Below are 26,884 nucleotides of genomic sequence, written 5' to 3'. Positions count from 1 at the left end.
AGAATAACCAAATTAAGTTCATTCAGTGTCATTGATTCACAACAAAAATCGTTCAGGTCAAAAACAACATTTTATCTGAATTCAGTTGGTAAAAGTAAAAAGTCCCAGTTGTCATGGTTAAGAAAAAAGCCTTTAACATCTAAAAGGTTAATTCTGTAGATGTTTTTTTTTTTTTTTTTTTTGTAAGTGCTGAGTGTTTAACATGGGAAAGAATGGGAATTGTTCTTTAGGTGTTGAGGAGGGCTGCAGTAATTTTCCACGCAGGACGATCACAGCTTCACAGAGGTGGCTTCGAAGCCCCGCCCACATCCACTTGCATGATTGACAGCAGCGCTCAGCCTAGGGACCGAGGCGAGGAATAAACTTTACATCGAGCAGATGTGATGTATGGTACTACACATCACAGGACGCCGTTTGATTGGTCTGGGGGAACACGGCCCTGTTCGGTCCGGAAGGACCCTCCTCCTGCGGCGGCCGCGTCACAGGGATGCTTAAAAGCTCGGTGGGCTCGCCGCTCCGCACACGCGCCTGCCAGCTCCAGAGCCGCGTGAGCCGCGAACGAATACAAAGATGGGGAAAGATGCTCGGGACAGCTGGAGCAGCCCGACGGAGTTCATCCTGGCGTGCGTCTCCTACGCGGTGGGCCTGGGGAACGTGTGGCGGTTCCCGTACCTGTGCCAGATGCACGGCGGAGGTGAGTCAAGTGGCTCCGGACCGGTTCGAGCAGTTCTATTTGGATTAGGAGGAAAAGTCCAAAGTTTCCAAAGAACTTTTTTTTAGGACGACTTGTTGTTGTTCAGCTGCCTTTTCTGAGCTCGGTCCGGTTCCGCACCTATGCTGAATGAAAGTCTCGGTTCCGTGTATGTGAGTAACTTTGGACTGCGGGCTCTGCCGACGAGGAGCACGGAGCTGGACAGAGCGGTACCTGTAGGGACCGTTATTATAATTTTCGGACCCGGGGCTCCCTCACTCTGTAAATTTCCATTTGATACAGAGCGCGTGCCGCTGCGCGCGAGCGCTGCGCTGCTGTCTGCGTGCGGCAAACACGCGCGCATAGAAGCGCCTGTTGGCGTGGACGGACCAGCAGAACCCCTCTCATGGACCAATCAGAGGGGAGTCCCAGTCCCCCTCCCGCCCCACAATGTCCTCTGAAGCAGATGTGTCCGTCTCATTCACATCCATTGTTTTAACCAATCACGACAGAGGTGCTGGGTCCAACTCTCACCTGCTCTTAATTGAAACGTCCGAGTGTGTGTGTGTAAGAGCGTGCGTGTGCGCGGGTATGTGATCAAAGTTATCATTTTAGGTTTGGGTTCTCGCAGTTTTTTCATCTGATGTTGAAAAAAGTCCACCAGAAACAGTGGAAAATTACCAGCTCTGCTTGACTGGAACAATGCATTTAAACCAGAACAGCTCGTCCAAATCAGCGCTGTGTCTGCAGATTAAAACACAAATCCATCATTGTTATTACCTTACATTTCAGTCATGGATTTTTTAAGGATACTAAGAAAGAACAAAAGGAAGCCATACTGTGTCCGCAACAAAGTACACGAAGATATTTAAAGTATTTTTATATGTTTAGTTACTCATTATTAGTAACTGATTTACAGCCCATAATAATTGCTCAAAGTGACCAAAAGGTATCTACAAAAAACACAGCAAGGAAATTCTATTTTGTCTTCCTGGTCATTTTATTTTAATTATTAAAAATAATAATAATAATATTAAATTTTTATTTTGTTGTGTTTTTAAAGCACAAATTAACAAAGTTCATAGTTGTTTTGTTGACTCTAGTTGGTGATTTGACCTTTTTTTTATCATTTAGTCTTATTGAGGATCCTCTGCAGCAGTCTGGTCTGTCCATCCAGGCTCTGACAGGTTCCACTGTTTGTTTTCAAACTGCTTGCTCTTTTTCTAATGTCACGTTTATTTTGAAGTCATCAAGGAAAACTATAACTATATGAAAGCTATAGTCGTGCTATAGGTTTTAGAGGAATACTCGGAAATGGATCAAAAGACCACATTGGGGTTGTTTTTGGTGAGAAATGAACATTATTATACACTTAAAATCTCAGAAAGTTGATTTTGCATGATATAGGCCCTTTAAATCAGGCGTGTCCAAACCTTTTTGGATTTGGTGAGGGGAACATTTTTTGATTCTTTGATTGTTTTTGTGTTGTTTTTAACCAAAATGTTTTTAACCAAAATTACTTAACAAAACAAACTAAAGGTCAGAATTCTTACATAATACATCCATCGCTCAATCTATAACATTTAGATAAAGATATATTCAGTAATAACTTTATTAACTTACTTTTATAATAATGTCATGTTATCATCATTATGACCCACGACAAGATCAGTAAAAAAAACAATATTTTAAAGCAAAACTAAAGAAATTGTATTTATATATTTGTATCCCAGTCAGTTAGATCATAAATTCACCACGTTAACATTGTTCTTGTAAATTCTTTACATTGTATATTTGTTTTTACACTTGCCGTCCATCCTTTTCAACAATTGTTCCTCATAGTGGTCGTATCAGGAACTGCATCTCTGCCTCTGGATGTGACTCGGGCATGATGCTTTACTGACCTGATCTCTAGTCATCTCCACTGGGACTCTGGAGGGATCCTTGCAAGACTTTCTGTCTCTGGCATGGCTCTCCAGTTCCTCGCACTGAAGGTTCTCTGGGTGCAGAGACACTTTGATGTGGCATTGAACAGGCTCTGGTGTGCATCTGGAGATTCTCTTGAGTGGCATAGCCTTTAGGGGAAATCTCTGCAGTGAGTCGGATGTGAGTCCAGAGGGATTTTGGAGGGGCTCTGGAGCGATTCTTCAGCCACAGCCTCTGGAGTGACTTTGTGTGGCTCTAAAGTGACTTTAGTGTGGCTTCTTCCAGCAGGTCTGCGTCTCTGCTGCATTGCTGTGCTGCGGCTGTCAGTGACATGTGATAACCTCAGAGGGGAACAGCCAGAGCCTGTCAAAACATTTGATGTACTTTAGGAAATGTTAATGTTTGCTGCCTGAGCTGGAATGTAGTTGAGCTTTTCTCTGTTGTCGATTGTTTCGCTCACACTGACAGTTATGGGTAGCACCTGTCAAACCTTCTAGACCTACTCCTTTGAAAAAAATGCTTTTGGTGTTTTTAACTTGTCCTTGTGGCATTTTTCTCATGATGGGGGGCAGATGTGAAGCTAGTAGATGTGAAGAAGAAGCTCCATTCTGATGCATCCACTTGCAGACAGATGGATTAATGAACGTCTTTGTTTGAATCTGGATCTAAACCGTACGCCTGGAAAGCTCCGATGTGAGGGACTGTAAGCTAGCAGGAGAACATGTAAACAGACGGATGACAGGAAGTGGGGGCGGGGTTACCAACGGTCCCATCCACAAATCAGAGGTGAATTTCTTTTTTTTTCTACTTCTTTTTAACTTGTTCTGTCCAACAACTGAGCAAACAGATTAGAGGCCTTTTGTGTTGGACAGGTTATACCATCACAAAAAGGGGTTATGAATCTTCGGATAGCCAGGATGTAAATTTGTATAAACCCCTTTCTGTTTTTTTTTAAATTGTTTCTTATTTATTTGTTACATTTTGTGTTTTAAGTATGTATGCATATTCCTTTTATCAAAGGGGAGGGAGAGGGGGAAAGTGTGTGTGTTTGTGGGAAAGGGGGGGTGTTAGAAAAAAAAAATAAAGAGGGAGGGGGGGGAAAGTAAGGGGTTACAAGTCCTGAATTGCTAATTTGAATAGATTATTATTTTAAGATGTGAAACATTTATGCTACATCTACAGAAAGGCAAATATACATTCAAACGTGAAATTGTGACACTAAAACAAGCGGAAGATATCTGTCCATCGATACTCTGTGGGTTAGGAGGAGGGATAAAGCAGACAGGGAGCAGTGTGGCAGTGTGCACGTGGGGGTGGGGCTACATGCACGCTGCCAAAGTGAACCATGTGATCATTAGGGAACCAGATCCTCCCCAGCCCGACCAGCCAGACCAGGAGAGGGGGGGAGACCCCCGGACCAGGAGTGTCCCCAGCGATGGGACCCACGCAACCCAAGCGGGGGGGAACGCCCACCAACCCAGCCAGGTGCAGAGGAGGCCCCCCTACAGGCCCCGTCCGGCACCGGGAGGCATAGGTGAACCCAGCGTCAGGACCCAGGAACCCCAGGCCACAGGACAGGCGCACTTCGCTGTACCGGGCAGCACCCATGGGGGCCACCCGGCCCTGGACGCGGGCCAAAGATGAGACCAGGGCCCCGGAGCAGCCCATCACCCAGCCGGAGCCTTGTCACCACAGGCCAGCCCCGGTGCCCGACCCAAGCAGCCCAAAGATCACAACACACCCACAGCTCCACCCCTACCTCCCCCCACACTACGCTACCCTCTACAGCCCCACCCATGCACTGTCACACACATACACACGTTCTTCTGGTTGCCCCCCCGCCGCCGTCGCTACACAGTAACCCCCTCCAGCCCACCGACCCCCTATCACTGCACGCCCAGCCACGCCAGGCTGCCCGGAGAGGTCCAGGTGGGTGAAGACAGGCCGCCACCCTGGGTTCCTTCTGTGTAAGTGTGTGTTTGCTGCCTGTGTGGTGCCAACATGCAGTATGTGGTGTCTGAAGTGAAAGTTAAAAATTGGGGAGCAGACCGTTGAGAGATGAGCCCGGATGTTTCACCGTATCCCCCTCCATCAGACAATCCCCACAAAACCCTCGAAGAATCAAAGTGTCTAATATGGGAGTCAAAGTGGAGGGGGGGGGGGGGGGGGGACGAGGCCCCAAAGAGAATCACCCCCGGATCTGCCCCGCCAGCATGTCCCATCCGTCCAATTCCCGGAGCCCTATGTGCATGTGTGCAGGAGAGGCATGCTTACATGTTAACAGTCATGGGTGCTGTGCTTGTATATGAGGGCAGATGTTCACTAGTACTAAGTAGATTCCTATAAACCAATAAACTATGTGCACATTGATGCTTAATTTGTGTTTTCACTTGTTGTGTTTCATGTCTGTATTTAGTCGACTAAGAGAAGGATTCTATTTTTGTTCAAGATACATTTTTAACGGAGAGAAAAAAAAACATCATTCTCTCTCCTGGAAATGTTAACCGTAATCATTGTACCCAATAAAAGGTGTAAAATGTTAGTCAGAATTGAAATCAATATAACCCCCAGACACCTGAATTTAGTTTTAACCATGAAGAAAAAAAGGTTTTGCGTTCATGCTAATGATGATTAGCATGAACGCAGCCGAGGTGGTTTGATGTGTAATTGCATCAATAGTTAACATAATCCAGGTTTTCTCAGTAAAACGGACAGTGAGCTCCGCTGAGCTGGATTCAAAGCAGCAGGTGATGTGATCCCTGCTCTGTTTGTCTGCATGGTGCTGGTGGAGGAGACAGCCTGGCTGTCCTCCTGCCTCTTCTGAAGCAAAGACCTGGTGGGGATCATGAGGGAATGGTGGGGTCTCTCTTTGGGTTTGCAGATGCTGGTGTCCACACTAACCTGTTTCACCCCCTGTCACCTGCTGGTCATCCTCTCTGCGGTCTGGTTCTGCTATTTGAAGAACCCAGCTGATGGGTTCTGTTTGATACTGCAGTGGTGACACGTTCTGTCACTTTTCTTTTCTTTGCCTTCAGAGATTCTCCTCCAAAGCAGCTTTTCCCTCGTTTTCTTTGTTTTGTTGTTCAGGGATTGGTCATCTCTGAACTGAGGTGCAGGGAAGTTTCCATCCTGAGAGGGTGTAGGTCCATCTTAAATCTGGTGTAGCTGTGAAAGTCTGCCTCCTTTTGTTGGAATGTAGCTGGGTGTGTGAAATGTGCATCTCCTGTCATAGACTGAAGCTTCTCTTCAGAGCTCGGGAGTTATTTGAAGCAAGTTCAAAGACAGAGGCTTGGCGATGATTCTTGTTAGATGCTAGTTTATAGAGAATTTTTGTTGTTGTTGTTTTCTCTGAGGTCCAAGGTGTGCAGCTCAGCTCAGGAGACTGTTGCACCAAATCCCCCAATCCATGAAGTAAGTTGGCTCAGTGAAAGAATTCAGAGCAAAGAAGGCTGCAGCTTAGCTGACAGGCTCACCTGCATTCATGATTTCTGGTTTAATGTTATCATGTGTTTTAATGATAATCAATTATTATTACATATCGGTACCGTTAATGTTTACTGAAATCATGAAGTAATGTTTTCTGAAGATCATCAATCATTTCTAGGCACTGGATTTTGTTACTTGAAGAGAATCTATCTGATCAGAACCGGATTTAAAACACTGTAAAATTATCAAATGAATGAACTCAGTGGGGGTGGGATTATATAAGCTTGCTTCTTCCCACTGCTTTTCAAGCAATAAATCAAACTCTACTTAAACTTTAGTTAATGATCACTGTATTTAAATAAGCATATATGATTTAAGTGACATTTTTGTTTTGTTTTCTGTCTTTTAAATCCATGCATTTCATCATTTCTGTAATGAGTTTGATAAATATGTGTAAATTCTTTATTGCTTTGACTACAATGCTTGAAATAAATCAATAAAATCAAATCAAAAATCAAATGATAAGGAGCTGCTACAGGCTGCATCAGGCCCACTGAGCCTGTTTACATATCCACATAAATCTAATGACTATGGAAATGCCACCATTAGAAGATCTTGGTGGTTATCGGATTTATTTAGAAAAACTATTTTTGCGTTAGGGATGTCTGGATCCGATCACAGAGTTTCAGACTTGATCCAAATGGGATCTTTTTCTTTTTTTGATCAGCGGTATGTATTTCAAATAAATGTCCTTGTAGAAGTCTGCATGTCATGAACGGATCACAACGTTTTACTGTTGTAAAGCGCAGCGGACTAAAGCAGCAGTTTGAGCAGGAGGCACAAAAAACAGTTCAGTTAAGTTGGTGAGATATTCACTAAAAAAACTAAATTCACTCAAAAACTCTTTTAATAAACATTTTAAACTGGCAGCAAATGTCTCTTGCTTTTTGTCTCAATGCAAACATCGACCTACAAAGGCATTTCAGCAGAAAAGATTGGATTTTTGTTTCTTTTTAAGCAGAACGGTGCTCTCCTGCTGCCAACAGAGACGGCAGTGATGCGGCTGCAGAGTACTTAAAAAAATAGATTAATCCATAATGTCTCACAACAACCAAAACTAATAAATGTTTAATTGACATGAGCTCGTCATGAAAACTCATCATCCCATTCATGACACCACAACAACGTTGGAGGACCGTCCTTGTTTTTAGTTTTGAATGTGTGCGATCACATATGTTTAAAAATGGTTAATAGTTCTGAGGATCATAAAGCTACAGTCACCAAATACTAATTAACAGCTTCCTGTTCAACTGCAACAAATATTGTTAGGAAAATCATTTCTGTACTATTAACAATTTTTCATGTAAACATAGATCACAATAAATCAAAAAAGACTTATGGTTCTGAAGGAACTAACTACAGTTTCCAAACTTTATCACGTTACTAATTATTTACCCATTTTTACTAGTTAATAATTAATAATTTTATATAGTTCCACTATTTGTACTTGATTGTTGAAGCTACTTCCCAGATGTTCTCTGTTTAAATGTTTAAAAATAAAAGAAGGTAAATGAAATAAAAAGAGGGACCAACCTGGATCATTTTTTATAAAAGTTTTTAAAAATGTTTTGCAAAAGGATCTGGAAGCGGGATCTGTGTCCAAATCAAACGACTCTGACTCTGATCAGGGCCAAAATCTTCAGATCCGAACACCTCTAGTTTGTATTGAAGTGACTTTTAAACTTACTCTTATTTTTGCAGCTCTGTTCTCTGTGAACAATACGGCTGTAGCGATGGCTGTGTAATGTTGAGACTTGTACGTCTGCAATATAAAAAAACGTGCTGTTGTTTTTCATTTGTACTCAAAAGAGATTGTGGTTGCCGTGGATACACAATGCTACTCTGGGGTCTCATCTGATCTTTGTCCACTGTATTCAGTTTTTCAAATGCTCTGATGTAAAAGCATGAAATATATCAGAAAGAGGTGGATTCATGACAGAATGTTTGGCTTTATAGAGGAGAAGAAAGGATGTGTTGTTATTATTACCGTATTTTTTAACTTGTCCTGTCCAACAGCTGGGAGCTGAAGGCCTCTTGTGTTGGACATATTTTACTTTAACAACAGGGGTTATGTGTCTTCTGACAAACCAGAGTTATGTCTGAATAAACCCCTTTTGTAATCGAGGCCAAACTTTATTCATTATTCATTTAATCATATTTGAAAAATTTTTGTGTTGGACTGGACGGAAAAGGAAAGGAGGGAAGTAGAGAGAGGGATGTTGGAGGGGGGGGTAGAAGGGTGATTATAAGAGGGGGGGGTAAAACAATGAAGTAAGCAGCAAGTTTTTGGATGGTTATACTCATTACAGTGAGGTTCATATGTAATACAAGTTTTAAGGGCGGGGCCTGTCCACACACACACGTTATAAACACACCTGTTGGCTCAAAAAATGTCCACATGTCAACATGTACACAATACTAATAATGTTCACACACACATACTTATGCCTTCAAACCAACTAGTGTGAAATATTTCATTCAATCACGCAAACTATTTATGTAGAGGTGAGCTCACACCTGTGCTTAAGTGAGTCTTTATGTTCTTCTAAAATGGATGATGGAATGTGAAAGGAAGGAGGGAGAGTGCCCAGCCATCCCCACACCAAAACCCCCGCCGCAGTGGTAGCGGCAGCCAGAACCCCCCCAACGCCCGCACGGCAGCAGAAAGAGAACAACCGCCCCCCGGGCGATCCCATTCGTCACCCAGGCCGGGGCCAGCATGTGTTATTCTTATATTTCATTATTGATAGCTGCTGTGACCCTGCGACAGAATGTGCAGTGAGAACCCCGCCTTCACCTACTGTAGCTGGGATAGGCTCCAGCAACCCAGTGACCCTTAAAAGGATTTAGCAAGTTTGGAAGATGGAAGGATGATAGCTGCTAATCAGGTAAATGATTAATGAAAGGTTATCGTGTCCACATGTTACTGAAAACACTATTTTAGAAATCAGATTGTGATCGGATGGTGTGATCAGCGAGTGGAAGTAAGAGCTCCGAGTTTGAACACAGACCAAATGAAAGACAGTAAAGTCACAGTCAGTGAAAACAGGATTAAGGGGCAGAAATGCTGCGTAGTAAGTAAACTGCTGAAAATCCATATTGTGTATTGACAATGACAGTGTTGTATTGTGTTCCTGTGGAGCTCTGAAGGAGGCTGAGAGACCTTTCTGTATTAAAACAAATCATTAAGTCAAATTTACACACAGCCCTTTCAGTGCAGAACTTTCTCTATTCCCCATAACTAGGTTGGAGGAAAATCAGCTTATTCAAGTGCCTGCAGGTGTTGTGAGTATCTAAGTGCTCAGACCAGCTCAGTGGTCTCGTGAGACTGTCTGCCCTTATACTGGGAGGTTGTTAGTTCAAATCCACTGTCAGGTCAAAAACCTGAAAACTCTACAAATGTGACCCTGTTCTTCCCTGTTTAGAACTCAGCATTAAGGGCTTGGATTGAGAAGTGAAACTACCAAATGGTTCCCAATTGCAGCTTTCCTATCCTCCATGGGATGAGTCATGTTCAAAACATTGACGTGTCGCTGCTGAGGTTTTTAGGTCAGTTCTCAGGATCTTTGACCATTCAGGGACTCCGATTTGGTAGTAGCATATGGATTGTGTCCGGTTTTTAATTGACAGAAAATCGATCATGGTCCCCTGCTAACCACGTTCACATGTTTTGGTCGTGTCCGGAGTTGCAACAGTTCAATGTGTTTAACGTGCTATCAGGAGCCTATACATACCATATTACACCTAATCCGATCACCGCAATATTTGGTTTCACTCCTGATGATGCTGTACCAGGCACGATGAAACGGGCTTTGGCTTTTACCACTCTGCTGCCTCGTCGTTTGATCTTACTGAGCTGGAAAGATCCCCGACCCCCTTCGAATGTCCACTGGCTGCGCGACATGATTTACGTAAATCTTAAACTTTAGCAACTTTGGTTCTCGCTCAGAGGCTCAATTAAATCCCTTCAGCCCAACTGGAATCCCTTTCTACAGTATGTCAATACCCTGGTCTTACCTTCTGATTAAAACTGAACGATATTCATGTTTCTACTGATTTGCCTTCCTAAATTCATAATTGTACTCAAATTACATTCTATTTGCCTTTTATTTATTTTATTTTATTTATTTATTTAATATTTTATTTATTATTTTTAATTTTTTTTATGTTTAGCCAAGTAAGGGAGGGGAGGGGGGGTTAGCTGGGGTATGTGGGCTGGGATTAGGATGATAGAGTGGGAGGGGAAAAGTTTTGGGGGGGTGACATTCCTTGATTGTTTTCTCATTCAAAATTGTAAATATTTTTCACTTGAATGTCTGTTACTACGAAATGTTCAATAGAGAAAGTTGGAAATAAAAAAGAAAATCGATCATGAAGGAGTAATTAATAATTGCAGTTTGTCCTCGGCTGGAATTCTATCACACCGTGTCTTTCACAAATAGTAATAGAGCTGTTAAGGAAAAACCTGGAGCAAGATTCCCCAGATTTACACCACTTTGACATTTCACACCAAACCTCTTCCAACTGTGAGGTCATGCGCTAATATCAGCTGGTGACAGACCTGTGTGAACACCAAGTGCTGATAGCGTGTGCAAGAACCCGTGTTCAACGCCTTCTTGAATGTGCATCTTGCCACGTGCCAAATGTGTGCACCCCATGTGTGTGCACCCCATGTGTGTGCACCCCATGTGTGTGCACCCCATGTGTGTGCACATGGCACTACGTTCAGAGCTCAGTCATGAGCAGATCACTGCTTTCAGGGAATCTCTGTGTTTCACATGAATATGCAGAGATGAAGAATTCTGAAGACGAGCAGTGTTTGTCTTCATCCATCTCATCTCTCCTTTCTGTCAACCTTTTCTAAGGTAATGTTTGTGCCTCATTTGGCCCCCTCACCCTGTGGTTACATGACGCAGGCGTCTGCCCTGAAGGTGGAGCGACAAAGGATTACATAAAACCTGTTCCAAAACTCAGCTGTCGTTAAATTCTAATCTTCATTTCATCCTGTGCCAGCTTTTCATGAACACTGTTTTAATAAGTGACTGTGTGGCCCCTCCCCCAGATAAACTGCAGTATCTGTAAACACATGTGTGGTTGATAAGCTGGAGATTTGCTTTGTTTCCTTGTTGTTGTACTTTCTTCCTTTCTGTTCCTCCTGACTGGATCTCCACAGATTAGTGGGCAAAGCCAGCCGTAAACTGTAATGACCCCCCCATAAAAGGGTCTAAAGCAGAAATAATGTGACTGGATGGGAGCTTTGTTATGCTTTTATTGATTCTTCAGAGATCATTACTGTAAGAACTTCCACAATAAGCACGCTTCTGCTGTAATCACTGTCCTGATGTGAGCAGTAGAGCGAAAATGTGTGGACGTGAATTCAAGACTGGACCAGATCCAAATCCAGTGACCCGACCCTTTAATCCTTTAATTCGGCCTAATGTTAGAATGTTCTGGGTTTTACCACAACTTTGTTATTTATTATGTACAGCAAGGAATCTGAAATAATCTTGAACAGTCTGGTAAATAAGCGGATGGCAGAAGCAGAAGGAATTCATGTCGACTCCCCAACAAGTGGATTTATGAGGTGGCGAGGGAGTTGACAGACATTGACCGCTCACAATCAAAACTTTGACTCAACGGTAACTGAATGAAGAGCCTGTTGCTTTTTTCAGTGAGACCATGACAACACAGTGAGCAAACTGACACACAGATGTAAAAGCTAACACCCGTGTTTATGACGCCAGAACATCCCATTTGTCCTCCTCTGGTGCTGCAAAGCTAGAGAGGAGCCAGAGCGGTGCCAAAGTGGTACCAGAGTGGGCCCAGAACGCTGCCAGAGTGGGGCTAGGGTACGGCTAGAGCAGTGAAGGTTTGTGCAATGATGGATTTTAAGAACTGAATCTGGTAGAATGTTCTCTGCCTGCAGTGCTTGCTGCTGTAAAGCAGTTACACTAATCAGCAGGCTTTGCACAACCAACTGGTTTTGGTCCAACAATCAGCTGGTTATATGCAAGTGATGAGCTGGGTCCCCAAACAGTTGTTTATTTACCACCAATGCTAGTTATCCAACCTCACTTCAAACGTGTGTTGGGTGCCACAGGCGTTACATAATTGTCACGGCTGCTGCTGAGCACAGAAAAAGTCTGAGCATCAGCAGGAAGCCACCTAGTTATCATGGGCGACATGAGGCGTGGGGTCAGCCCAGAACCACTGATCCTCTCGGTGGGCCCTCACAGAAATGGACTCAGACAGCAGCTCATTGGTCATAAACATGTTGATGGCAATTTGAGCTCTGAGATGGAAGCATAATCTCTGATCTCTGTGCCACCCCAGAATCTGAGATGGTGATTAGAACCACTACCAGCTCAGTGGCATTGTGGTTAGAGCATCTGCCCTGCCACTGGAAGGTCATGGATTCAAACCCAGGCTAAGTCATATCAAATGTTTTAAAAATGGGACCCAATGCCTCCCTGCTTGATACTACTTGAATGCATGTGAAGAATCCATCAAGCTGATTTGCTGTTTGACAAGAACTATGTCCATCATTTGGGGATCACAGAGTGATCAGTGTTCCACTTCCTGCATTTTTTCTGATCTGCTTTGACGTGTTGTTGGAAAACAGGGCAGGTTTCTGATTTTGATTTGAGACCCAACTGATCCAAGTCCTCCCAACTTGCAGACCTGCTGCTGAAGTGTCCTCTTCTAAGAGGCTGATTAGGTTTAGGCTCTGAGTTCCTTTGGGGATGATCTGGATCCAGAAGAGTTTAACTGGGAGCTGTGGCAAAAATACACTTCAGTCAATTTATTAAGGCTCTAGCTATATTAACTAAACAAATGTGATGCGATACTTTTAACAGAAATAAATAATCCTGGAAGTAAAGTGTTGCTACAGGTTTTCATTTCCACAGTAAAACTTTCAAGAGTTGTTTCATAGTTGAAAAAAATGTGACTGAAGTTCAGTTTACTAAATATTGTTCTACGTCATTTTCGAGGAGCCTCTGCTTGGGTTTATCGACGTCAGGGTCATCTGGACCCGACGAGAGGGTCTGGGTGCTGCAGCCGTGCAGCCATAAACGGTTGGAAACAGCAGAGTGGAAAGGTGGAGCTGAAATGCTCGTCGCCACAGTGCCTGTCCTGGGGGGGGCCTGATTGATGGAGGGGCGGGTCCATGAATCAGTCCCTGTCTTTGGCAACGGGATTAAATTTTGAATCTCTTGTACAAACTTGTTTGTAAAATGTACTTGCGAGAGAATCCGATTCATTCCCCTGCCTGTGCAGACATCTCTTTTAGGCTGCAATGACTGCTTCCGGCACAGCCAAGAGCCTTTAATGTTATGTTTCTCTGGATGAGCAGCCTTTGCATATTTGTTCCTGCTCATTGATTCATAGACCTGCCAGCTTTTCATGTGTGCCTGCTTACCCTTCAAGACAGTTTTTGGTGTTTTTCTTTAATTGAACCATTCGATTTTAGACGGAGTATCTGTGTGTAAGTGGGAGGAACTCCAGTGGAGCAGTGAGGTTACAGGGAGCAGAGGTGGAGAAGGTGGAGGACTTTATAAACTCAGTCCAGAACAACAGAGTGTGGGAAAGGGGTGAAGAGGTGTGTGCAAACAGGTGGGAGCGGGTGGGGAAAGGTTTTAGGTGTGATTTGTGACTAAAGAGTGTCATTAGGAATGAAAGTAAAGGTGTAGATGACTGGGGTGTGAGCAGCCATGTTGGTTTAGAGACTGCAAGACAGATTTTGAGGAGAAACAGTGATGATGTTGGTGAAAAGATGCTGAGGTTGGAGCTACCAGGAAAGAGGAGGATCTGGGATGTAGAAAAGGAGGATGTGAGGCTGGGCTTAGATGGAGGTGGATGATTGACTGTGGAGACCCCTGAAGAAGCAGCAGAAAGGTAAAGAAGAAGCTCCTGTGATGAAACCACGTGACGGAGTGACGCTGACAGACATGCATGAGAGAAAGTCTTTCCTGCAAAACAGCCACACATCTGGAATAAGACTTCAGCTGCTTATTTAAGTGTGTTTGTCATTTCAGGGGGTTTCTTAATCCCATACCTCCTGATGCTGATACTGGAAGGTGTGCCCTTGTTCTACATGGAGCTTGCCATTGGTCAGAAGATGCGCTTGGGCAGCATTGGGGCGTGGACTGCCATCAGCCCGTACCTGTCAGGAGTAGGTAAGTTCTAAATTCAACACGGCAAACATATTTTTCTTATTTTTGCTTGTGCCTCACTGTTGATCATATGTTGTAGGTTTGTTTGCTTTCCATCAACAAACTTTGTACTTCTACTTAAAAACAACGCAAATCCCTAATTAAATTAAGTAGAGGCTGCTTGCTAAAAAGAGTATTTATTATTTGCTTACATGTTTAAAAAATATATTTACAAACAAAATAAACACTTCACAATTTTTCCATTTTATTTGAAATAATTCAAGATTCCCACTCAGTCCAGGTCATTCCAAAAAGTACAATTTTTTGTTTTTGGTTGTCTTTACAACAAACGGGCAGGTTATGTGGAAAAGCTCCTGGTGTAATCCCTCATATTTGGTAACTGTGAAGAGAACTCCCTCCAAGTAGAAGAACTGGAGGAAAGAGATGTGGGGAGGGGGAACAGCACTCATGACTGTTTAGGGTCAGGAAAGATACAAAACTAAAACACTGGAACATCTGCTGATTGCTGACACACACCCATAACCCTTGTGCTATCCTAGGCACTTTAACATTGGGAGTTGGGTCATCTAGACCCACTAGACAGTGCTCTGAACCTTTTTTCTTCAATGATTTGTGATCTTCACTGGTGTCCATGGATTACATGAAATCTTTCCACCTTTATCCACCTTTGTCATGGTAGGGAGAACACGTCAATGGAAGGGTGGGGTCATCCAAGATAGCACAAGGGTTAATGGTGGATACGGTTTAGACCTCAATAGTTGTCAACCCCCCCCCTCAAATTCTTTGGACTGCGCAAAGAGCCCGCTAGTGCTGTTCGACTTACGCGACTGTTAGAAAATAGGAAATTTGACAATCAGAGTGTAGTTTGTGTGGACATTGTGTCCTACAGGCCTCCAGATGTCCTACAGGCGTTCGTATACCTGCACACCCCATGTGGGCAGCACTTGCATGTGGTCAGTAAGAGGCCAGTACTAGCACCTTACTAACGACTAGAGTGTGGGACACCGTATGAGAGCATCACCCGTACGTAGTAAGTGTGTGTAACTTACATTATCCGTACAAATACGTCTCAAAACACGTACCACACGCACGACAATGGTTCGCTCCATTGTGATGACATCCCTTAAGGCAGCCGTGCAAGCCTCAAGGAAACTGCAAGATGCAGTCACTCCTTCATATGACCCTTCAAGGGGCCGGACAACCCAAAAACCCACAGAACCCGTTCGGATCAACCCTCTTTCGGGTGCATGTGACTAAGGCATAAATTAGTAACAGAAACAAGGATATCCACGAGAAATCATACTGAGAAAAACTACTCAGCTCTAACAGAACAACCCTCAGCAGTATATGCCTACAGACCAAACACAAGGTTCAGTACTTGATCCGGACCAAATTGAGTGGACTCAGTCTGGACCAACGGACTTTTCCATTCTGAACACACTCTTAAAGACAGATCTAGATCTGAAGCAGAGAGTTGGTACCACCAGAGAGGAGCACGACGTCTAAAGGTTCTGCCTCCATTCTAATTAGCAAAATTCTGAAAAACCAGGAATGCAGATAAAGTGAGAAGCTCTGTTTGAAAAACACATGCTATTTAAAATAATCTGGTTTAGTCCTTAACTTGCTTCTATCAAATAACATTTCACATTTATGCTCAGCTTTGAAAGCAAAATTCAGGCTTACTTTCCTTGTTCTTCATCATTATCATTTGGTCACAAACATGCAGCATTACTCAAAATGACTTCTAGCTTTGGCTGTTAATGCCGTTTTCGTGTAGGACTCAAAACATTTACGCTCCCCATTTGGATGCAAATCTGTCTTAACTTGTGTTGCTGTAACAATGATAGGAGTAAACAAAAACAATGTGTGCATGTGTGTCTTTATACACGTGAGCACCAATTCTTGATGGAACTTTACGCTGTGAGTGTTTTCTTGGTCCACACAGCGCATAGACAGCTATGGAGGTCTAAACTGAGGTCTAGGTTGGTGTTTAGAATGATCTGTGTGTTTGCTTTGAGATGCATCTTTTTATTTTTAAAAAGCCACACTAGATGCTCACAGCTGGGATTTTTGCCGTTGAATACTGCAACAGTGTTGTTGTGTTAAATGTGAGATTCTTGTGGTTCAGGTCTTGCCAGTGTGGTCACCTCCTTGTATCTGTGCCTGTACTACAACGTCATCAACGCATGGAGCTTCTGGTACCTCTTTAATTCGTTTCAGGTGAGCTGCTGCTGAATGATCAGCTCAGATGCGTGCTGCTGGATGAGACCTCACTGGAACACTTCTATGTTCACAGTCTGTCCTGCCCTGGGCGGCTTGCCCCGTAAATTCCAACCGGACAGGACCTCTTGAGGAGTGTGAGAGAGCTACACCCACCCAGTATTTCTTCTACAGAGAAACTCTGGACATATCCCCCTCCATTGAGCAGAATGGACGCATTCACACAGGCCAGGCTCTGTGCCTTGTGCTGGCATGGGTCATTACTTTCCTCTTCATTGTGCGGGGGGTCAAGTCCACAGGAAAGGTAAGAAAAGCTCCCCCCTCTGTGGAACTCTGTGTGCAGGCTTGAATAATAACACCAGCTCACCGGGAATTAAACCCCCGACTTCATGGCTCCTGTTTTGGAGTTTTGGCGGCATTTTCGTTTCCAGCCAATCACAGCGGTTTGCGCCTCTCTGACCTCCATCCTCTTACTCCTTCATGCTGTAGCTCTCAGCAGCCCGTCATCTCCATTGATGTTTTTCTCAGATTCTGTCTGAAACGATGAACACACTGACGAAAGGTCAAACTTTTGGGTACGGAAGCATGATTGTGTCTGCAGGCAGAGAGCAGGATTGAAGTAACTTAAAAGGAGGTTAGTTACTATGTTAGTTACTGAGTAGGAACATTTTAGTGATGCGTTTGTATTCCTCTAGTGTTGTTGCTCTGCCCGCAGTAACACATTTCTTAAAATGACAGCTATGACCAGCTATGCTGCTTCAATGGGAGCAAAATCATCCAGTAATGCAAAGTCTAAATTATTTCTGTGGCTCTCAGAGGTCACAGACACAACAAGAGCCTAAACAATCTGACTGTATGTATGTAAATCTGCAGGGAAACACTGACGCGCAAACATTTGGCTTCACTTTTTGAAAAGAAAGAGAAACAAATTATTATTTTGCCTGAAAATGTGTTATAAGCAGATGCTGGTCCTCTGGATCACTTTCCATGAAAAGCTGCTAAGAAAACTTTTTTAACCTTTACGTTGCCCTTCTTGAGTTTGGTTCAGTGGCTTAACTAAGCTGGGGAGTCGTTTCTCAACAAGCTTAAAATGGACATAAGGAAAGAACGACAGAATAATAAAAGGAAGTCTGTTGTGGGGCTCAGAAGGGAAAGTTATTTAACTTTAAACAAAATTATAACCACTTAAAATGCTACGAAGTCTTCCATTTTGGGAAGCAGCAGAAACAGGGAATGGAGAGGATGAGTGCACTGCACGTCTGTGCAGGACGACAGTGATGCCTCGGGTCGTCAAATGACAATGGAACCAAATAAAACCTGTTAACCAGCAGGGTCTGGACAAGCAGCAAAGACAAAGATAAAATACTTTAAGTCAACCTAGCTGTATTTGCCACATTCTGCATTTGCTGCTTTCTGTGGGCTACCATAAAAAAAACAACAAAATATCTCAATTTTTTTAATGCTGATAGTGTTTGCGTGTTGTTTTTTCTATTCAGACAAATTGTGATGTGTTTTAATGGATAAAATAATTTCAAAGGATCCCAAGCCTTTGAGCAGTAACGTGTGTACACGTGAAAGTACTAACACAGAGGTACTGTGTTAGTACTTCTTGATGCTGCAGTCGATATTGAAGTTTTTTTGTAAATTTAGCAAAAAAACTTTCCACTTTTCAAATGGAATTTTATGTTTTTCTCTGGAAAAGTTCATCGCTGCGACAGACTGGTAAACTGTCCAGACCTGTACCCCGCCTTCGCCTGACAGTACCCGGACAGGCTCCAGTGACCCTGTGACCCTGAAAGGGATAACGCGAGTTAGGAAAATGGAGGAAGTTGATCTGCTTTTGTTGTTTTTTTTAACAGAAAACCATCCTGACAGAGACGTTTAGGTCCTTTAGGGTCCTAAAGTTTGCACAGAAAGCTGAAGTAAATGTTTGCGTTTGAAGAGCACTGACTTTGGTGGTGGTCTCGCTCTACAGGTGGTGTACTTCACAGCCACCTTCCCATACCTGGTCCTCTTCATCTACCTGGTTCGGGGCTTCACCCTGCACGGAGCCCTCAACGGTGTTAGGTACATGTTCACACCGAAGGTGAGGCCAGATCCACCGCTGTGACCACAATGCTCAAAGCTTTGCTAGAGTAAACCGAATTTTTTCTGCCCTTTTAGATGGAGCAGTTGGCCAATCCTGTGACTTGGATCAATGCGGCCACCCAGATCTTCTTCTCTCTGGGTTTGGGTTTTGGCTCCCTCATAGCCTTTGCCAGCTACAATCAGTACCACAACAACTTCCAGCGGCAGGCCATTGTCGTCTCATTTATCAACAGCGGGACCTCCATCTTTGCTGCCATCATCACGTTTGCCATCTACGGATTCAAGGCCACTGTGAACTATGAGAACTGTCTGGAGAGGTTTGTGTGTCTCTGTTGCATGTTATCGTGCATTTGGATGGGGGGGGTTTGGAATCAGCGTTCTTCCTCTTCCTCATACCTGTGTCGCATTTATAAAAGACTGTCCTATCACAGATCCAAGTCCTTTTATTGGCTCTTTTATAACAACTTCATGAAAGCAAACTAAGTCTTGACAAACACTCAAGAGCAGAGCTCTGCAAAATAAAACAGGAAGTCAATGGAGTGAACTTCACCATAGGATCAGGGGAGCTCTGCCCCCCCAACAGAGGAGCTGAGACGCAAAGACAAACCAGAGAAAACCTTAGGTTCAGCATGCTGTTGTTGCACTGGTCTTGCAGGACACGTGTGTTGCTGCTGAACACCTTCAGCCTCGCCGAAGACTCCATCTCTTTGAACAACGTCCTGGAGGTTATGGACAGGCTGAACGCCACGTACCCGCAGCAGTTCGCTGAGCTGTCCAGCAGACTAGAAGACTGCAGCCTGGAGAGTGAGCTGGACACGGTAGGTTCTTCATTCTTTCTGCTGAAGCGCACAAAAACATTTTATCAGCAGACTGTCAGTTTTGAAAATGATGAATGAGGGCCGTTTTCAACATGCGTTAACATGTAGATGGGCAAGATGCATGATCTTTGAGTCTAATTGAAGCTGATGTGGGCAGTGCTGCATGCACTGGTTTCCAGATATGGGCATCGAGGTATGAAGACGCTGATGCAGTCAAAATGATGTTTTCATGAAATACTGAATCAAGAAAAAATACAATGCAACCATTCCGTCTGGAGCACAAAAGACCAAACCCATCTGAATAAAGATCAAATGTTGTAGGTGACCTTTAAACATTTACTCACATTAGCTGGTGCACAAGCGCTTCCTCCATGTCTGCTTCAATGCAAATAAAAAAAAGTTGTCTTTGAGGGTCATGAGCTCAGGTATGAAGTGTTGTGACCAGGGATGGTACGGGACCGGTACCGGGATAAGATCTGGCAGAGGTACGCACGGCTATGCGTTTAGTATTTGCTGCTTTACCACTCAGAGAAAAGCAGCCGCTGGCTAAAACTGTGAACCAGGCAGCACTTTATCTCATCATTTTGATTTGATTTGATTTGAATTTTTGATTTGAAATGGTTTATTTCAAGCAATCAAATAGAAATACCCAAAAGCAATACAATCATCAGCTATACATTCATACAGTAACTAATCAAACTTAGGATAATCAGGCATATTAATAAATATTGCTTGAAAGGAAGTGGAAGGAAGCGAATTTATATAATCCCACCTCGTTATACTTTAACCATTTTATTACATGATTTATCAATATCCGGTTCCTGGCTTTTATCAGACAGAATTAAGAATCATAAAGTATCAATAAAGCACATGACAAAGATGAATTACTTAATTGTAATGTAAAAATAACTATTTTAGAAATCAACATGGCAAATGCAGATCAGTTATATAAAATATATGCAGATTATGTTACTTATAAAAGTCATTCATATGATAAAAAAAATACTATATCTGTAAAATAGACAAAACACTGTTTCAGAGATTTTCATAGCAAAATTTCATCAAGTATCAAAATTTAAAAACATGCAAATTTATGTTACATTAGGCAAGATTTTTGAATCAATTTATCAATTTTTGGAGCAAGTGGAGTAATATCATTAAAAATTTTAGCTGAATGATGTACAAGCTGAAATTAGTAGAGAAGAAGAGAAGGAGAGAGTGCATTTTCTGCATTTTTACGTTTTTTAGTACAATAATCAATTTGAATATTTTTTCACAAAGCCTCGTCTACATTTTTATTTACAGTCTAGTTCTCAAATATATTTATCTGTATTAACGTTATAACGATTCATTTCAACAGCGATTCATATCATAATTTGTGATTTCTGATCCGATTCATAGTAGATTTTGGTTCATTTTAAACGATCAGAGTCACTGACCTCAAATGGATCCTGGTCATCTTTAGCCAAAACCTCAACCAGTACTGGATACTGAACAGTCCAGGTAAAGTTTTCAGATTCAAGATAATCAAATGTAAATGAAATATTTGTACAAACAAACAAGTAAACAAGAATAAGAATTATTTTTAAGGAGTAACTGATTACTTCACTTTATTTACTGGGTGAAATAGTATTCAATTACATTAGTTATTCCCTCATTTAAGAAGTACTTCACCACTCATTACTTTTTTCCACTCACATACAAATTCAAAAGGGAGTAAAGTTAACACAAACAAGATACCCTCAAAATAAAAACATACAGGCAACTCAAAGCCAATCAGGTTTTTGCCCCACCTCGTTAATTTCACCACATGAACATGAAAAAATATAGCATAATTTATCTATAATATAATATAGTAGCCTATATAGTTCTAGACAGGTTGCTCATTGACACTAGGGCAGTGGAAGGCAGTTCACGTCCAAGACAAAATCGCACTTACCTGAAATGTGTTTGCCTTTGTTTTCAACTAATTGGAAATAATCCAAATATCTCCAGTTGCCGAATGGGCCTAGATTCATACATGTCTATATTTCCACTGTCTTCATCTTACTGTGATCACTCTGCATTAGCCCACATGCATCAGTAACTGTTTTTTTTATTAATATTCGTTTTGTTTGGTTTACGCAAGAGACAATGTCAGACTCTTTCCATACATTTGTGTGATTTGTCACCTTTGGTTGCACTGCACCAAAATGTGAGGAATGAAGTCATGAGGGTTTCTATAGTCTAGTAATTGTAATTTATTACGTTACTCCACTCCTGACAAGTAATTGTTCTGAAATTCAAGGATATCTGTTGTTTTTTTTCCTCCATAGGGCTGGAATTAGGCAGAGACATGTGCAATGTCTTAAAAAGTCTTAACTTGAATAAACATGTAGGAACCCTGGGTAATATATTATAATATAATTCTAAATGTTCTCTTTATTATTTGAAAATATTATATAACTCACAGGTAACTCACAGTTTCTCCATTAATATCAAATACATAAAGGTCCGAAATAATTATGCCTCAGTCACACCTGACCTTACAGGCGGATACCGGCTGTCTGCAGGTTAAAATTGGTCAAACCGACACGAGACACGCAAGTGACAGGCACAAAATATAAAGGTCGTAGACCACAAGGTAAAAATGTAGAGCGAAAATGTTCATGCACATTTTTTCTACAGGCATGCTGCGGGTGACAGGTCGTAGTGAGGGGTTAGGGTTAGTTACAGTTAACATGTAAAGATAAGTAGACATTTCGTATGGATTTTTGGGTTTTCAATCCCTTTATCCTTTGTGCTATCCTATGACCCCACCCTTACATTGACGTGTTCTTCCTACCATGACAAAGGTGGATAAAGGTGGAAAGATTTCATGTAATCTATGGACACCAGTGAAGATCACAAATCATTGAAGAAAAAAGGTTCAGAGCACTGTCTAGTGGGTCTAGATGACCCAACTCCCAATGTTAAAGTGCCTAGGATAGCACAAGGGTTAAATCTTGCTCAAAGCCACTTCTCACACCTCACTAGAGACTAGAGTGTGGCACAAGGCCACTGAACAACAGCATCATATGTACATTATAAGTGCCTGTAGCGAACAGTTAGCCCTACAAATACCTAATGATACGCATATCACACGCACAACAAAGGTACATTTCATCTTAGTGATGTCCCTTGAGGTGGTTGCACGAGCGTCAAAGGAACTGCAAGACACACCTGCGCTCCTGTGCAAGTGTGTCATCCTGTCTCTGACCTCCACAGTCCCAGACAACCCAAAACCCCACAGCACCCGTACAACCCCCTATGGGTGCATATGACTAAGACTTTTTCTAGACGGTTATGTCATCCTGGACAAACCGGACCTTGTCTGGTCTTGGCAGCTATGTTGACCCTGATGACTCCTTGGACACTGCCTGGATCTTACAGTTGCTGTACATTTTTGCAACCACCTGGGGAGGGGCTTCCAGTGTTTCTATGTGTCAGTCCCAAATCCAAACAGACAAGAATGTTTTGTGTTTCACCAATATCTCATCTTTACATTGGACATTCCTCCTCTCCCTCCATCTCTCCTGCGTTCTTCTTCCACTCCAGGCTCTGGCGGCGGCGCTCTGGGGGAGGTGTAGCCCTCACCACCACCCGTGCCCCAACTTTGATCCCTCTTGTAAGGACATTTTTGGCAATCAGTGCAGATACAGGCTGACCCTGAGTGTGCTTTGCATTGGCCTAAGCATGCTGCTTTTACGCTTGTGTCACAGAGAAAGCATGCTTCTTATGCAACGTTCACACCGGGCATGTGATGCACGTTCAAGAACGTGCTGAGCGCGGGTTCTTGAACACACTTTTACCATATGGTGTACACACTAGACCTTCGCTACCCGATACTAGCGCACAGTTGGAAGAGGTTTAGAGTGTCACAGAATTCCAGCTTGGCACAAACTGTAATTATTAATCAATTACTCCTCCATGATCAGCTTTCAAATGGTTGGTACTTCTGTGTTTTAAAAAATGACGTTATCCATACACCAAGTGGTTTAACTTTCAACGTGCGTTCAATGGCCACGCGTTTTGTACGAAGAGCCCAAAAACATCAAACTTGCATAGCGACGCCTGAACGCGAGAGTTCAGAACATGAAAACGTTTGTTACATAGACTTTTCATTGGAATCGGTCGCTTGAACGTGCGTTTCCAAGGCCGGTGTGAACGTAGCATTATGCATATTAGATGTCAGACCAGTTTAAAGGACGTCTGTTTTATTTGTTCCAGCAGAGACCCGTTCCTTTCTTCCTCTATTCCCTGTTGTGTTTTTTTTTTTATGTAAAGACTCTGTAATCCACGGTTCACGTGAAATCCTCCTGTCAATATTCAGTCTGCACTTGTCATCCATTAGACAATCACTTTGACTAGATCTCCCAGCAACACATGCAATACATATTTGAAAATGCACTCAACTTGAATAGGGTTGATGGGTAATCGAGGCTTATGTCTTTGTTTGTTTTTCAAAGTAAAGTTCAGGGCAGTACAACTTTTTTCTAGCTCTGGAAAGATTACTACTTGTACATCATTAAAAATCAAAATGTTGATAAGTGAGCTTTAGAGTCCTGCATTAAAAACAAATAATCAATCTGTCTCCTGGTTTTTCTGAATGTGTTTGTAAATTAGATTTGAAACCGTTTTTCTCTTTTATGTCACTGTTTAAAGAGAACTTTAAAGAAACTTAATATTGTCAGTTTTTTACAGCTTTAAGTGTGACATTAAAAAAAAATGGAACAGAACACAATAGGAAAGTATTTCAAGTATTTCAAGTACTGTTATGGGCCTCCGTCCTTACACTGATGATCAAAAATGATCACGTTGATCCAGAATGGATCATACATGATTGATGGTGTCTATCTGGGTTTCAGGCTGTGGAGGGCGCCGGCCTGGCCTTCATCGTCTATAGTGAAGCCATTAAGAACATGCCTCTGTCTCAGCTCTGGTCCGTGCTCTACTTCTTCATGCTCCTGCTGCTGGGGATGGGCAGCATGCTCGGCAACATCACAGCCATCATCACGCCTCTGAGAGACTTCAAGATCACATCCTGCATCAGTGACGAGGTGTTTAACGGTACGGACCACATAAAAACGCACATCTAGCTGTGACCATGAATGGTCTGTCAATGCGTAACTTTTAGCGTCAACAATTTAGTCAGTCGTGGTAAAGTTTTAAATGAAATAACAATCTTCAGTCATACCGATGATGTTTGTGTATACAGACGTTATGAGACTCTTTGTTTGGTGAATGTAACAGGCCCAAAATGGTGTTTTTAACATGTTCTTGAGGCATTTTTCTCATGACGGAAGACATATATAAATCTGCTGAACATATATAAATAAAATTGAGATTATAATTGAGGAGTATGTATTAATTCAAATTGTTGTGAATCCGTAGCAGATGAAAACATACAAACTGCAATCACTTAATAAAAGTGTTTACCGCCATTTTTGCTTGTTCTTTACCAGATTTGGTGGGATGGCTTTAAAGTGATGGTTGATGGTTGATGGTCTGTCTTGCAGCTGGGGTGTGTGTGTTCTGTCTGCTGCTGGGCCTGGGGTTCACCACCCCCTCTGGGAACTACTGGTTTACCATGTTCAACGACTACGGAGCCACATTTTCACTGCTCTTAATCGTCCTCATCGAAGTCATTACTGTCAGCTACATTTATGGAATCAGAAGGTGGGTGGTGTTTGAAGAAACTCCGTCCTTTACAGGGACACTTCCTGTACCGTTAATGGCGGTGGGGGTCCCTTCCATCTGCTAACTATCTTCTCTTCTGCTCTCATTGAAGGTTTGAAAAGGACATAGAGGACATGCTGGGTCACCGTCCCAACTGGTACTGGAAGATCATGTGGGTGGTAGTGAGCCCCCTCCTCCTCATAAGCCTTTTTGTGTTTTATATCGTCACCTACATCCAGGGAGGGACCCCCACCTATCAGGCATGGGACAAAGATGTGGTAAGTGGGGCAGTTGCTGGGTTAGTTCAATATCAGTTCCTGTAGCAACAGTGCAAAGCAATAGTAAAAATACAAGTTGTTCCACACTGAGAAAACTCACAGAGGACTGGTTGGGACCCAAAGTGGCTCCTGATTCCTGTGATTGATCGCTTCATTTTGGAACTCACACCTGCATGGAACTGAGGGTCAGACGCTAATGATGGTGTCCATTCTCTGTGGTACTTTCAGGGGAAGTCGGTACAGATGGAGTATCCGGTGTTCGGCCAGGTCTTCATCGGGCTGCTGCTCGTGTCTTCGGTGAGCTGTATTCCTCTGGCGGCTCTCTATGCCTTTTGTCGAAAGAGGAAACACGGCGTCGTGCAGAAGGAGGTGGTGAGCACGGTGGCTGCTTAGCCAGCCTCGAGCTCCGGTCGGGCAGAGACGGTCTCAGCTCTGTCTGATCTTCGTCAACACTCCAGCATTCATCGGGAAGAGAAAGTTGAACATCGGCTGAACTCCTCCTCCTCCTTGCTGTCATTCAAAGTAGTCAAAGCTGCTCCTCCTGCTGACATCTAGCAGAGGGAGGAGGAACCCTGTCGGATCAAACGGTCTCTCTCCTCACTTTTAGGACTCTGTTTGCATCAGCATCCTCTTCATCCAAGCCTCTCACACCTGGTGAGGAGTGTTTGCATTGAGAGCAGCTGGAGCCCTCACTGCTGTTGGCAGTCTCATCCGTGTACGTCTACTGTAATTTCTCCTTTTTATTGATAGTGTTTCAGTATCTAACATGATGTGACTGAACAGCAGTGGGATCCTGACATGAATGTATGTAGAGCAGCTCACTGAGTGAGCGACACAAGTGTTTGTTTTCTTCCCTATTTTTAAGGCACAGTGCTGCGTTGTCCTGCTCCAAAATCGCTGCTTCAAGTTGAGTGAAAGTCTGAATCACGCAGTAAGATGAAACGAAACACCTGCAAAGAGAGATTTGCACTTGTTTTTTATGCAAACAGCGAGTTCCAGCAATCCGCTGTGAATCTTCTGATCAGAGAAGTAAAAAGCAGTAGTTTTCATCCCTCCAATCAAAACGGGACGATTCCAGGTCATCCCTGAGGAAACAGCTGCTGTGATTTCTGCAAGTTGTCAATGTGGGATTTGACTAAGATGTGGGATCCTGAAAGGCCTGTTGATGAACACATATGGTGTATAAAATGTCATTTTGCTACATATGAACTATTTTTTGATAACTAGTTTCGTATCTGTCAACTTCACACTGATGCCTTCATGCCTTCATGCCGGTGTTTGAAGCAGTAGATGTGTTCATGTGCCGAAACATAGTTTTAGCACAGGAACATGTTCATCTTTGATATTTAAATGTGTTTAATCTGCTGAAATATTTCAGTGTTTTCATTGTTTTATGCCTTTGATTTGACATGCACAATCCACCAAGGGTTAGTTTGACATCAGTGGAGCACCTTTATTATTTTGTCCATCTGTTTTTACTAAATAAATACGATGTTTGTGTAAGGA

The 26,884-nt window shown here is 42.8% G+C and overlaps 1 protein-coding gene across 1 annotated transcript; it reads left to right on the top strand.

Moving 5' to 3' along the window:
* Positions 1-219: 219 nt before the first annotated feature.
* slc6a20 (solute carrier family 6 member 20) lies at positions 220-26,884 on the top strand. Its single transcript, XM_004077640.4, has 11 exons — positions 220-694; positions 14,140-14,280; positions 16,406-16,497; positions 16,574-16,801; positions 18,473-18,583; positions 18,661-18,902; positions 19,241-19,403; positions 24,290-24,491; positions 24,941-25,100; positions 25,213-25,378; positions 25,607-26,884. The coding sequence occupies exons 1-11, from the start codon at positions 571-573 to the stop codon at positions 25,769-25,771; spliced, it is 1,794 nt and encodes a 597-aa protein (XP_004077688.1). The 5' UTR covers positions 220-570; the 3' UTR covers positions 25,772-26,884.

Source organism: Oryzias latipes, chromosome 16 (assembly GCF_002234675.1).
Source record: "Oryzias latipes chromosome 16, ASM223467v1".
Classification (NCBI taxonomy): domain Eukaryota; kingdom Metazoa; phylum Chordata; class Actinopteri; order Beloniformes; family Adrianichthyidae; genus Oryzias; species Oryzias latipes.
Note: the sequence above shows the minus strand (reverse complement) of the source record. Positions and strands in the feature narration are given on the sequence as shown.

Bases quoted from the DNA above. Each gene is read 5' to 3' on its own strand.
- slc6a20 (XM_004077640.4), top strand. From the start codon at position 571: ATGGGGAAAGATGCTCGGGACAGCTGGAGCAGCCCGACGGAGTTCATC. The intron at 18,584-18,660 runs GTGAGGCCAGAT...CTGCCCTTTTAG, and splicing joins GGTACATGTTCACACCGAAG to ATGGAGCAGTTGGCCAATCC. The intron at 25,379-25,606 runs GTAAGTGGGGCA...TGGTACTTTCAG, and splicing joins AGGCATGGGACAAAGATGTG to GGGAAGTCGGTACAGATGGA.